The sequence below is a fragment of the Uloborus diversus genome, chromosome 6 (genome assembly GCF_026930045.1).
Source record: "Uloborus diversus isolate 005 chromosome 6, Udiv.v.3.1, whole genome shotgun sequence".
NCBI lineage: Eukaryota > Metazoa > Arthropoda > Arachnida > Araneae > Uloboridae > Uloborus > Uloborus diversus.
In genome coordinates this window covers 42,936,517-42,951,308 of record NC_072736.1, presented here as the reverse complement: position 1 = coordinate 42,951,308, position 14,792 = coordinate 42,936,517, and the positions used below count along the sequence as shown (strand labels likewise).

Sequence of the window (14,792 nt, the reverse complement as noted above, 5' to 3'; positions counted from 1 at the left end):
ACAGTTCCACGTTATGATAACTTGGTAATTTACTCATCCATCTTATAATTTTGCTCGAGGAAATTTTCTTAAAATTGGAATAGCAAAAAAAAAAAATTGAATTTTTGAAAAATCGCTTCGAGGTGCACACCCCCTGCTACAAACTAACTTTGTGCCAGATTTCATGAAAATCGGCCGAACGGTCTAGGCGCTATGCATGTCACAGACATCCAGACAGAGAGACTTTCAGCTTTATTATTAGTAAAGACAACCATCAGTATGTGTAATTGCAAATTATTGTACTGACCACATATCGTCGCCTCAGAGCAACAGTAAGATATCTAATCTCATCAATAACATTCATATATCTTACTGTTGCTATGAGGCGACAATATGGTGGTGATTGTGGTGTATGAGTGTAATCTTCCATCTGAGATCAAAGGGGGGTTTGAAAGGTGGAGAACCCCTGATCCAGCAAACAATAGGTTTCATTTTGCATTTTCATTAAGAGTTTGAAAAATTTTAATTCAACACACTGTACTTTTCATTCAACTTAAAAAATATTTTACTTAATCTAATAGATCAATAATATCTAATCAAATTTCATTCATTTGAAATCCAAGCTTCAGCCAAAATCTTCCAAGCCAACTGAATGGCATTTTAATATAAAAACTAAACATAAGTGGCTTTAACGAATAAATACCTTTGTGCTGAAAATTAAAATAATCAGCTATCCAACATTTTGAAGCACAAAAAAGCAAGTTACTGCAGACACATGTTTCTTTGTTACAAAGAACATCTTTTCCAATGCAAAGAAGTATGAGCGTCTGGATGAAAAGTCACCTGAGAAAAGCTGGGATGAAAAATTTCTTGGATGACTTCATTCAGAAGCTCATAATTGTTTGCATTATAAAAGGAGTTAATTTTAAGACTGAAACACGTGTCTGCAGTAACTTGCATTTTTTATGCTTCAAAACGTTGGATAACTGATTATTTTAATAAGGGGCTTTACTTCAAAATTAAAATTTCAAATTAATTACCAGCATTTTTATCATATTGAAAAAAAAACTATAAACAAAACAACTGATTTTGCTATTTAAAACAATACAAAATAAAATTATTTTTATGATGAGAAACCTAAATTTTACGAAAATTTAAACAGTAAAGAATGACATGTAAAAAAATCCTTAGCAATTGCTTACTTTTACCTTTTTTTTGGGGGGGGGGAGGGGGTTGAGATAGCCAGTGGCTACTAATCAGAGTTCCTAGTCCGGAGTTTTAACTAAAAGACACATGGAATTTTCCATTGCAACTTCATTTATCAAAGTTAAGGGAAAGTAGTAAACTGATTTGCAGAAAGATTATTTAAGACTGAAAAATTTCCCAGAAAAAGTTCTTTTGCTTACATAGGCTTATGTTACGAACAGTATCTGTCATCCACGTAAGATGAGGACAGAGCGTTCAGCTATTTGAATTCAGCTAATTTTATTTCTAATCTTTGATGGCATGATCTAGAAAATTTTAAAAAAGAACAGGTAAATTAAAAAACCCCAGTTAAATTACCTGCAGGAAATCAGATTTTATAACATCAATCAAATGTGATTTATCCAACTGGAATAGCACAGGGGATGAAGAAACTGCCACAAATTCTTCCCGCATAAAATGAACGGCCTGACGGTAAACCCATTGCGATCCATGAGGCTGACTACTCCAACGCAACACTGGCAGAAGGCTGTCCAGGCTTATTGACTCTACAATAAAATCTTCACAACCTAAAATGTAAACGTAATGATTAAGGAGTCATGTAACATTATTAATGAGAAAATGAGATTAAAAAAAAAAAAAAAAGCTTGTTCCAATACAGAAACACTGTTTATATCCAGAACCTTGATCAATCTTTTCTCACAGCATCATTAACTTCCATGGCACACAATGAAAACTGATGAATGCACATCAAGATAAAATAAACATAATGAATGCATAACGTATCGAGTACAATTTCGAAAATATGGACTACTCTAGAATTTTGAACATCCATTCAGAAAAGGCCAGAAGGCAGCAATGTTCGGAGGAGGTATTGGATCAACTGTAGGTTGCAAGGTAAAACGGCAATAGAAAAATATCTACACGCGCTAATAAGGCGGGCATTGCCAGTGGCAAGCTAGGCATGTTTGAATTGTGCGTTAGCATGGAGTTCAGTGGCAGGCTTTGAAAACGTGGGGCTATCGGTGGTGCTGTGTTCACGACACACATAAACTTCCATTGCACAGGGGCCAATGGTTATTGTATTTTCCTTGTAAACGTGCCTTAAGATAGCAATTTACTACACATTTGTAACTGTATTTTTCTCTATATTTAAATGAAGATTTTAAAAATTGAAGGCATTGATTTTACTGCAAAAGAAAGATTAAATTAATAATGATTGCAAAATACTATTATGTAGGAAACATCAATGTCTTATCTCCGTGTCTTGTTCCTCATTTTAGGGTTTAATACCTGTGGTCTAGAACAGTGGCGCTCAACCTACGAACCTTTTACCTGATTTGCATGGACCATAGCTTTGTTGAATGTTATAAATTGCAAAGCATAATTAATGATAAATTTGCAAATTTGGAGCCAAATATTCAAAAATTGGCTTCTGAAAAACAGACGTTTAAAAAAAAAAAAAAGCATAGTAATGATAATGATAACCGTTGGTTTTTAATTTTCTTTCTCTTTCCATATTTTTCCACCTTATTAAAGAAATGTTTAAGCATTTTGAAAGTTTACGTTTCTTCTGGCCCACGAGAATCATTTCAATATTTGGTGAACAGTCTTGCATAATATAGACGAACGCGCAAACGGCGTTCACAGAAAATTTTTGGCTCTGCAGAAATTTTTTTCAAACTGCTAACATTAATAAAAATAAAAAAACATTTTTTTAAGGGAATTTTTAAAAAATTCCCAATTTATTTCTCTTAAAACCTTTTTTCAAAAGCTTTTTAAAGCACATATGTGAAAAAATAATGGTTTTGGCAGTTTTCTTCAGTTGGTGAAAAATAAACACAAACTATATGTTATTGTAAAAAAAAAAAATGATTTAAAGTACTTATTTTTTTGACTCTTTCATATTAGATATATTATAAATTTAATTCTTTATTCAAGGGTGAGCTAGGCAAAATAATTATTTGCAAAAAATTTTCCAGTCAGGATTTGTGTTCTCAGAAAGCTTTTCATTTTATCTAAGTCTGAAGGTGAAGCCCTATAATAGAAAAGGGTTGGGCACCAGTGGTCTAGAACTATCCTGTATAGGCAGTGCTAACATTTTACTGTGATAACTTTTGCTTAAACCATCCCATTTCCATGCACTTAAGAAGTCTTCAGTTTGAATAGCTAAAAAGGTTACAGCTTTTACCCATTTTCAGACTCACTTAATTACTATGTTAGATTCACTAAACAAATAAATGCCTAAAATTGTAAAAATCACCTATTAAAAAGAAATGTGTAATAAAAAACAATAAATATGTAATAATAATAACACAAAAACTTATGAGAACAAATCAAAAGCCAACACATACTTTGTACAAGAGCATCCATTTCAATAAACCGGGCAACTTCAAACAATTGCATTGCCTCTTCCACAGATGACTGGGGCACATGAACATCTGGCATACTACCTCTTTTTGTACTATCAGGTAAAACTGCTCCGAATTCAAGAGCATCTTGGTAAACAGCACGCAATAAGATACATGCATATCGGCGTGGAATTATACTATCGTCCAGCAGAATTCGAGTTCTATGAGTTTCATGCATATCAGCTGATCTACGTTGCTGTCTATGTATGACATTCCGGAAAAAGGGTGATCGAGCGGATAAAATAGCTCTATGACACCAAAATTCATTTGTCCCATGGCAAATTTTACACGGTTTTCCCTCACCATCAGTTAATATATGATCACAGATGTAAGTCTGACCACGCATAATCGTGTGGCCAGTATCACTTGGAGAAGTAAAGCTTAAGGAAATATCACTATATATACCAGTTTCAAGCAGATATTTTAAATCTTGTTCAAGTGGGTTTGGTATTCCAAACTGCTCACTCAATTGAAATAATATATCAAAATTCCCACCATAGCTTTCAGATACTGAAAGTTCACCAGTATAAAGGTATCGTAGGAGTTCATTAAACATTGATATACTGACACCAGCAATATCAATATCCACAGCAACTTCTGTACAAATGGATGATAAACTATTGAGCATTTCACGAAAAAATGGACACCTAGCTGCTAAAATTGCACGATGCACGGCGAACACTGTTCCCTGATATATGAGATTAATATCGGAACAATATTTATTTTCAAACAATAATCCCAAGTCTTGTTTGCACGAGCTTGCAGGTGGACGAGCCATTTCCGCCTGAAGAGTTATCTCTTTCAAAGCCGAAGTAGATTCATATTCCTCAACGAGAGCAACGACATCTCGCGGACTCCAGTCAGCAATGAACTCGCGGAAAACTTGAGCATGGTCGAATCCCTTGCTCGTTCTCCGTCTGCGGGTGAAACGCTTGCGGAGAGTGGACAATGATCCGACTTTTCTCTTTTTTTCCTTCCCATACTGATCCACATTCCCGGAAGAAAAGCTGGTACACACACTTTGGGCCTGAAGAGTAGATGCCATAGGCTCATTTTGTGTGTTGCTACACGAAGCTGGTGAAGACGCACTAACTCCCATCTCTCAAACTACAGATGCACATACACTTCAAATAAAATCCATTTTAAATAATACCTGAAACAGCACAATGTACAATAATTAACATTCACTTTAAAACATCCACTTCAATTTATAAACATAACATTTTTAATTTTATGGTCTTCAAATCTTTTTAGTTTTCACTACAAAAATTTTCCCAAATTCTCACCTTTCATTTAAGGCCTTAGTTTGAATATTTCACAGTAAATAATGATGAAATAGCTCTTTTATGCTAAGCATTATCAATATACACACCAACAAGCAATAAATAAATAATTCTAAAATATTAAAAGTAAACTATATTTAACATGGAAAATCATAAACATTGTCAAAATAATTCAAGTCCATTAATATAATTTTGAATTTTATTTACTATTGAAAGACGGATAAAATTAATTTTTAAATATAAATAAATATAAAACTAAACAAAATCATGTGTCGAATCCTGTCGACATAAAGCTTCTATGAAGATTTCTTCTTCATAATTTCCTTTTAGTTTTGCAGTTAAAGAAACAACAGCAACACACAAAGTAAAAAAACTGGGTTTGACAGGAACTTCAGTCACAAAAATAATTGTTGATAAATTTTGAAGCAGATTCCCCCCCCCCCAGAAAAAAAATTTTGCTATATGATAAGACCATTATGCTAAATCTTACCTGGTAGTTCCCTAAAACAATATTTCATGAAACACTGGAAGGAAGCATTCTTGATAAATTAAGCAAAAGTTATTTTATTCGTGAATCAAATCTATGAAGAAGTAAATGATGAGCATTTTACAGGTAGCAGGCTTTGAAATGGTGGATTCACATTTTCAAATCTGAAAAATAAAATGTTAATCTAAAGTATTTAAAATTAAAAGTTATTTAAAAAGATATATTTAAAAACTTTAAACTTTCAAATTCAAAGTGGAAAAAACAAGTAAAAAGTTGATTATTCAGTATTTAAACAAATCTGTATTAGAAAATTTTCAAATTCAACTTCATTCATTTATAAACTTTTTCATAACTAAAATTATATGGATAATAGGGAAGTTGCAACCTATTAAATGTTCACATTTTGACTATTGGATACAGGGCCGGATTTGGAAGTGTTTCGAAAATATCCGATACTTTGATATATATCCGAATATTTTGATATATATGTATTTACCAGATATTTTCAATTTTTTTGACCCCTGAAATTTAGGATATTTTGTAAAAATTTTATTGTGCGGGCCCCTTTGCTGTGGAGGCCCAGGGGCAGTAGCCCCGCCTGCCCTCCCCTAAATACGGCCCTGACTGGATATTGTTGATTGATCCTCAAAACTAAAAAATTCACCATCGCCGAATTTTAAAACACCGTGATTGATTTTTAATGAATTTTTAAAAATCCATGCGCAAAAGTGGGCTCTTCTGAAACGTCACGAGCTTACGTCACAGGGCACTAATGGGCAGCCTTCCGCCAAAGATCCATTGTTTTTGCTAAGGACATTTTGAGCGTGCTGATATTTTTATTTTTTAGAAATTCATTAATCCTTTTGAACACACTATAGAGGCCGGATTCGTCAAAGCACAATCTAATAATTTTCCTTAAGTAACATCAATGATGGTATTCGAATATTTCCGAGAGGATGAGAGGGTTAATGTTCCAGAAACGCGAGGAGGTAAGCTTTCCGTTTCGTCTTTGAAGCCAACTGCACGTCCTTCGGCTTCTCCCGCGGCGGAAGAGCGCAAGACGTCACTTCCTGTGCCATTTGACGTCACAATCGCTTGAACTTTAAAAATTAATTTAAAAAAAAAACTACTTATCGTATCGCAAAATTTTTTTCACCTATGATGTTCATACATATTACTCTATCATATAAAAATAAAATTGAAAAATCGAAAACTTCCCTATTATGAGAAATAAGTAACAGGAAACAGGCAGGAGTATGGTCCCAATGTACATAGCAACTCCTTTAGCACAAATAACTGTTCTATTACATTGTCGTAATAATTATATGTATCAAACATATGGAAAATCAGCGGATTTTCATTTTGTCCAATGAGACCCAAAATGTGGATAACAACACCCCAAATGTGGATAAAAGTTAATTCTGTATTACTATAGGTGTAGAGAATTTCTTAAATATACAAACTGTATCCTTAAAACTTATAGATTGTCTAGGCCTAAGTATTTAAAAAGCAAATTAAGTTTTAATCAATCTTGTAGTTAATGAAAATGTAAAGAATAGTTATGTAAAAGAAGGTGAATTCAAAAGTCACATGTCAATACTTAAACATAGTAAATGACCTTCTCTTAAACCAAAAAACTGAAACCAATTATCTTTCACTGTGTTTGAGATACGTTTGAAATAATTAAAGGGCCATCAATTTCATACATCCCTTTACTGTTTAGACCTTGCAATGGCCCTAAACATATGCATCTAGGCCAAGTAATATAAAAAGCCTTCATAATTTTTATTTCTCTTGTACATTAACTCACTTAAAATTTCATTATACACAAAGGCAGTTATTTTTGAAAATTGTATGAATTTCATGTTGATGTAGAACAGTAAAACCATAGTATTTATAGTTTGCAAAATACGACTAATGACCGCTAATTTTGAGCACTGGGTGAGAGCAGCTTCCAATGGACAGGACAATCACAGGTCCCACCAGTAGCGAAGTGTGCAGTGCGATCATGTTTTTTCTTACAAAAAGATCTTCAGCTCTTGAAATCCCATTGCATACCTGCCAACATCTACTCAGGGGTCTGTCTAGGATTTTTCACAGGGTCCGTTTTTTGTGAAAAATAAAATAATTTTGTGAAAAATCAATTATTTTTGTGAAAAACCAAATAATTAAAAAAAAAAAAAAATCTTGTAAAAACGAAAGTTTAGACTCTTGAGATGGTGGAAACTGCATCATTGACACTTAAAGTTGAATGTTTTCTCTCTTTTCTGTTGAGAATATCATTCTTGAGTGTTTTTCTAGTATTTGGGGAGAAGGGGGAGGCATTGCTCCCTGGGAGATGGGCACCCCTCAAGTATCAATATTTATCTACCATTCTACATCATGTTAAATTATACTAGAAATGTTTTTTGTATAGTATTTAAAATAACTGTAAGAAAAAAAATTAGGCAGGGGTTCAGCATTTAACTTTTTAACCCAATACACTGTTTAAGAGCACAGAGTTTCGTTCAAACCTTATAAACTCCGTGATTTTCACAAAAATAAAATTTTTTTTTTATTTGTTTACCTCTTAACTAAGCGTATTAAACATCGAAAATTCGAAAAATCAGATTTCCACAGCGGATGCAAAGAGATTGTAATCCTCAAAGTGAAGGAATCAAAATTATAAAAACGGCTTGTAAAATAAATATTTTTGATAAAATTAATTTTGAATTGCATTTTAGAGTCCTATGATAAACATATCATTAATATCTGGACACAGTTCAAGCAAAAATAAATAAATAAATAAAATAAAAAATAAACCATCAATTCAGCATTTTAATTATTGACTCATAAAAGAAAATGGAATTCCCCTTTAAAAACTTGAAATAAGCTTTGTTACAAAAATAAAGAGACCTTTCATTTATTTGCATCCTAATAAAGCGAAGTTAGCTTGAAAAAAAGAATAAAATATGATTCTCATATCGGATGTAAAAAGATTGCGTTTTTCAAAATGTAGGCATCTATAGAAAAAAATAACGGTAAATAAAAGTTTATTTAAAGTTAATTATCCTTTTTACTATCGAAAAACCAAACCCATATAACTTTCTCCCAAAATAACAGTTTAACATCGCACCACCAGACACTAAGTGGCGATAAGTTTGAATTTTGTAATCCTATCTGAAGCGATCACACCCACCCCACCCATACTAACCTTTGCAGTTCTAAATTCATTTCGCTGTATATTATTGATAATTAAATCATGAGTGGAGAGAAAAGTGCTTACTACGCCTATTCAGAGAATGTTGACGCTTTTCCAAAGAAGTTTACAACAACACCGCTGCATAAAACAAACAAGCAAAATTATAAACCAAACTGACTTTCAGCTGTTAATTTCTTTCAAAGAAACCAACAACAGGCATTATATTTATTTGGCGGTAGTAATTATTTATGGCTTGCAGGAGCATCACAAGAGTGCCGATTTTTTTTTCTTTTGCAAAATTAGCTGATTTTGTATAAGTTGATTCCTCTAATTTAACTTTAAATATGCTGTATTATTTTAATTTGAGATTTGCTTTTTCAATAAACAATTTGTGAAAGATCCGTTTTTGTTTACCAGAATTTTGTGAAGGGTCCGTTTTGGTTGATGGGATTTTTGTGAAAGGTCCGTTTTGGTTGATCGGATTTTTGTGAAAGGTCCGTTAACGGACCCAAATTTGCTCTGGCTAGACCCCTGCTACTGGGAAAAAATCCAGTTGATCATTAACCCTCTGATGGTCCTGGGTCATGAGTACAATGCATGAAATTCTTTTCCATGATTTTTTTTTTTTGAGTAACTTGCCAAGAAAATCAAGTGCCCTACCTTCTATAAATGCTTAGCTATGGCCCTGCACCTTCGACCATTTGACAACGAACATTCAGCATCAGAAAAATAAGGAAAAAATGCTTTTGAAATAAGTTTGGTAGAGCATGATAAGATGTTCAAAACCATCAGAGAGTTAAAAAATCCAGTAAATGTTTACGACGGATTTTTCATTGTTATTTAGGAAAGAAAGGAACTTTTTATTTTCCTTCTTAGTACAACCAAATGTTCCTTACATCTTTTTCACAATCAAGAGAAATTATCAAAATCCAGGAAACTAATGGAAAAACTAGTAGAGTTGGCAGGTATTTCATTGGGAGTTTTGCTTAGGTCTGTGGCAGGTATTTCATTGGGAGTTTTGCTTAGGTCTGCCATTGGGATTTTTGGCAAAACTCAAGATTGGACTCGTAAAATCAACACCTGGGCAAGAAAACTCAAGATAATGTAACTGGGTCATTTCACGGTAATTTAGACATTTATGTAGAGTCCATAACATGACCTTTTTTGGCCATAACCTTTTAATTTACTGCTTGATTAGCATATTATTTAATTTTGAGCTTTTCCTATCAATACACCAACTTAAAATTAAAATAATTTGCAAATCAAACAGTAAATTAAAAAGTTATGGCAAAAAAAGATCATGTTACGGACTCTATATAAATGTCAAAAATACCGTAAAATGACCCTACAGATAAACATTAAAATTTATTAACTTCTCTTTTTAATTCACTACTATTGTAGCTCCGAATATATATTTCTTTGGAACATTTTTAAAAAAGGAATTTCATAATGAAAGAATTAAATTTCTTAAATAGTTTGTTCGCTGCAAAAAAAAAGCAAAAGTTTTATTAACGTTTTGAGACAATTGTACATATTTTACAAGGAAATGACTTCAAGGGCTTGAGCAGGAAAGAAAAGATTTTTTTTTTCTTATTTCTTCTCAACATCCCAACACAATCTTTTTATACAGTCACAGCTGGTGTATGAAAAAAACATTGTTCTAGATTTTTGTAGTAAGTTACCGCCCTAAAGCCAGGGCTAAGGCAGAAATACTTAAAATACACCGCCAGCTCAGTTATTCCATCCGAGGACTGCAGTTTCGTGCTTTTTAGCACTCATCAGCCCGGAATAGGAATCACATGAGCTGGAGGTGAAAAATCTCTTAAGGGAGCCAAGAGAGCCAAACAAACTGGTAGCTAACGCAGAATTAGCAAATCAGATGAGCGACCGCAGCAATGGTGCGGTTCAACACAAAGATTGATGGCAAAGCTAAGGTATTTTTGTGGTAAGTTACCGCCCTAAAGCCAGGGCTAAGGCAGAAATACTTAAAATACACTGCCAACTGTTATTCCATCCTGTGGTTGCTCATCTGGTTTGCTAATTCTGCATTAGCTACCAGTTTGTTTGGCTCTCTTGGATCCCTTAAGAGATTTGTCGCCTCCAGCTCATGTGATCCCTATTCCGGGCTGATGAGTGCTAAAAAGCACGAAACTGCAGTCCTCGGATGGAATAACTGAGCTGGCGGTGTATTTTAAGTATTGTTCTAGATTGTTCAGTCAAAAAATATTTACATTTAGTGAAAATAAAATGTTTTATTGTTAAAATATTTAAAATATTTTGTTTTTATCAACAAAATTTGAAACACAAGCATTTCAGACAAAATCCAAAGTTCTTCATTGAAAATCCAAGCCCTAATTTGGGGGGGGGGGCAAGTTCTGGTAGCTTAAACTTTGAGAACCTCTGCCTTAAAGGGGACAAGACAACCCTAAAAATGTCTGGGGGGGGACACCATGAATTAATGTTACTTTTCAGAAAAAGTAACATCAAAACTTCATATCAAAAAGAAAAGGCAAGCGAAAAATATACTGTAAAGTCACTTATTTTTGCCAGCTGTAATTTTTGCGAAAATGAAGATATTGATGAATTAGTAAGCTGAAACGTTCAAGAATTATTGATGAAAAGAATTTAAAATTAAAGTAAAAAAAAAAAATTGCAACCATTTATTAAACCAAAAAAATTTATTGGATTCAAATACAAACATTCACATTACTTATTCCTTTACATTATAGGTATGTCACAGAGCATCTTAATCATTTTGATTATTGTCGCCATGTTTGGCCTAAGGGCCCATTGGACTACTCAATTACATTACCATACATTTTTGTTTTTATTTTAATGATATTTAAACAAAAGACTTGTAACAGACTAAAATTATCAATGAAATAAAAAAAAATCCACTAAGTCAGGGGTTCTCAAACTGGTTAACACGGCACTCTGGGATGCTGCAAGAATTGGCGAGGGGTACCGCAAAGTGTCAGTTTTGTGACAATTCCCCCAGGCCTTGGAAGACTTATTAAAGAAGACAGATTATCAATATGGCAACAACATGGACTTTACTGGAGATAGAAACTCTACAGGTTTTGTTTCCCAAATGTTCGATATGTGAAACTTTCATGATGTGGCAGATATCAAGTCTAATTCTTGTTTCACTTGCTGCAGCAGTGCTTGTCACAATCAATATAGTCGTTCATTTTAACAAGATGGGGAACTCCATTACCTAACATACGTTCCCTATTTTTATTTTCTTAATAACAAACTTCTTAGTCATTGGATTTGACAAGGTTCTGATAAGGACAATCATCTTCTTTCATGGCCACCTTGCTCTCCAGACCAAACTCAAAGAATTTTTTAAAAATATTGTTATAGCGTTACATCAAAGATCATGAGTTGGTTTCCCATGGACCACATAATTTGAGAGATTTACGCCAAAAGATAACAACCACATTTTCTACGATTGATCGTGACATGTTACAGCAAATGAAACAAAAATTAAACTTGAGATTTGATATCTGCCGCAATATGAAAGGTCCACGTATTGAACAATCCTTAACCAATCGCGCCAGATGAATATTTTTTTGTACTATAGTGTAGGAAATTTAATTTTAAATACGATGAATGAAAAAATTTTGAAGATAGAGCAATTTTTGTATTTTTTATAGATTTTTGAAAAAAACCTTTATTTTACATTTTTTTTCTGGGTTTAGTTTTTTGTGAAACCCATCTTGCGAAAAGTATTGAACCTCAATTCTAAAATTTTAGTTGGTAATAGTAAAAACATTCTGCCTCCTTCAGAAGAAAAAAGTTTTTTAAAATACGCAATAGTTTTTTTTTTACAACTTTTTTAATGCAGAACACAACTGTTGCTGTTCGTTTGCCAGCTGAGTTCTGAACTTAATTCATCACGTAATCCAGCTGAAATCGTTTGCCTTCTCTTCACCTTTTTTAAAAAAGTTTTCTATCTTTTTGCAAGGGCTACTTTTTGTGCACTGCGCGGTGTTATAGAGCTTTTTTTTTTGTGGGCTATTTTGTTTAAATAAATAAAGCCGGCGATTTTTTGCATGATTTTTGTTTCTGTTACGGTTTGGTGGTTAGGTAAGGTACAGAAATAGATAGAGATTGAGTGGACAAAAAAATGGTTTTTTTTTTTCGAATTAATACTTGTATAAATAAAAAAAAGATTGTTAATTACTGTCAGAGGTGATAAGCATAGATCGCATAGATAGATAGACAAATATAGAGGTCGATACAGTAGATGGACAACAAGAAAAAGGCATGCCCGTCATTTAAGGAACTTCAACCCAGGATGTCAATGCCCCCCCCCCCACACACCATGACTTTGAAAAAACAATGCTTTCACATAAAAGTGGAAGTGCTTTTTGTTATTTTTCGACAAAATTTGCATGAAGAGTACGCCATTTGTGTCTCCTCTCACCTTCCTTTAAAAATATTTCAAATGACTGAACTGGAGATAGATCTAGAAAATATTTCATTCAAACTAGTAATGATATAGATTGATTGATACTGCCACAAAATTTATTTCAGCAGCCGCCGAAGGCGGCAACATTGACCTAAAAAGGCGAATGGCGTAAAAAAGGCGGACCAGCTGGTCGCCGCAGGCGGTTAGTCATAAATAAAACATTAAAAGTGTCATCCACTATAATATTAAAATCTGTTCGCGTCCATCTGTCTGTCTGAAGATCGATCTCCTCGAGAACCGCTGCGAATCGAGAGTCGAACGAGATACCGATCAATTCGAAATTTTCCAAAGAAAACAATAGAACCAATCTCGTAATTGTACGAGTTTAATTAGCGGAGATATTAATTAAAACGTTAATTAACATAAAGTTATTCAGGAATTTTTATTTCTTTCCTGTTGCCATTTTGCGTATGAGCAAATAAAATTCTAATAATTGTTTTAAAAGAGATTCTTTTGGCTGCTGTCCAAATCTTAAAACAACGTTTCCATCTAGAATTTCATTTCAAATTAGTTTAAAATTGGTTGCTCCATTCGGATATAGCTTTTATTTTATCGTCTATCCTTTTTTTATTTTTTTACACTCGACGTTCTGAACTCCTTTCAGCATAGGAAAGTTGTTTCTTTAGATATGTTTATTGATTGTAGTGTAAGTTTATCGTTCACGGGCCTCATATTTTGATACATTTATAATGTGCGACTAATTATATTTATTTTGTTGAACTTTTTCCCGTTACATGGGTGAGTTTTCGAATTGCAATAACTTTCTTTTTCTTTCCTGTTTCTATTTTTGAAATACAGTTTGTATCGTTAAAAGAACATGTTAAATTAAGATTGTTTGGATTACTTTAAGTGAAACAGAGTTGAACAAAAAAATTGTTTTTAAGGATTTTAACTAAAGCTATCTTGGAATCTGATGACTTGGTATTAAATTAATGCTTATTGGTATTTATTTAGTCTTGGTGCTTTAGTTTCACATAATCAATCAAAATGTGTGTGTCATTTTATGTAAAAAGATGATCGTAATTGTACATAAATATTTCAGATATAGTCTATCAGATTTAATTCAGTTTAAAGTGACCAGAGATTATAGTTGATAATGCATATATTTTCATCTTTTGTGCTAATTGAAAATACTCATGACTTGTATCATTGATAACTATGATTAACGTTGAAGAGAATTTTGACAAAAATATGCTCTACTGGTGTTTTACAAACCTTGCATTAAGCGTATTTATTTACTCCTTAGCGCTCTGATGTCAGAGTAATACAAAAACATCAATTGGACATCTCTTTCATTTTTTAAGTAGCCCGTGCAACGCCGGGCACGCAGGCTAGTTAAAATATAAAATTTGAAAAGAGGAGCAAACATGGTGATAATATAAATGTAATTTTTCAATTTTCACTAAGGCTGGGCCCGCGCTAAGCATTTGCAATCAAGACAAATGCAATAGAATTGTAAATTTGGCGAAGCTAACTCTTATTTGACAAATGTTTTGGCAAACGGAAAATTATCTAAAATTTCCACATTAAAAAAAAAATCCCAACAAAACCCTCTAAATTGTGCCAAAAGATATAAAAATTACTTATAAAAATTCTGAAAATCCATTCTGAGTAGGTATCTTACTTAAAATGAAGGCTGCATCTTTAAAGTAATTAATTGATTGTATTTTATAATTAAAAATAATACTTTACTCTCTGATATAAATTCTATAGAAAAATTTGTTAAAGTGATCTGTGCCTAGGACTTTAATTTTGTAAATATTTTCAAAAT

At 32.9% G+C, this 14,792-nt stretch overlaps 1 protein-coding gene across 1 annotated transcript in view; it reads right to left on the bottom strand.

Annotated features, from left to right (window-relative positions):
• LOC129224604 (BTB/POZ domain-containing protein 7-like) overlaps nucleotides 1–14,792 on the bottom strand; it is a 29,130-nt gene that overhangs the window by 13,307 nt on the left and 1,031 nt on the right. Inside the window, exons 2-4 of the mRNA XM_054859088.1 lie at nucleotides 5,367–5,527; nucleotides 3,537–4,746; nucleotides 1,543–1,751 (exon numbers count right to left, since the gene is read on the bottom strand). Coding sequence (XP_054715063.1) covers nucleotides 1,543–1,751; nucleotides 3,537–4,692 — 1,365 coding nt within the window. The 5' untranslated portion in view covers nucleotides 4,693–4,746; nucleotides 5,367–5,527. The remainder of the gene's footprint in view (nucleotides 1–1,542; nucleotides 1,752–3,536; nucleotides 4,747–5,366; nucleotides 5,528–14,792) is intronic.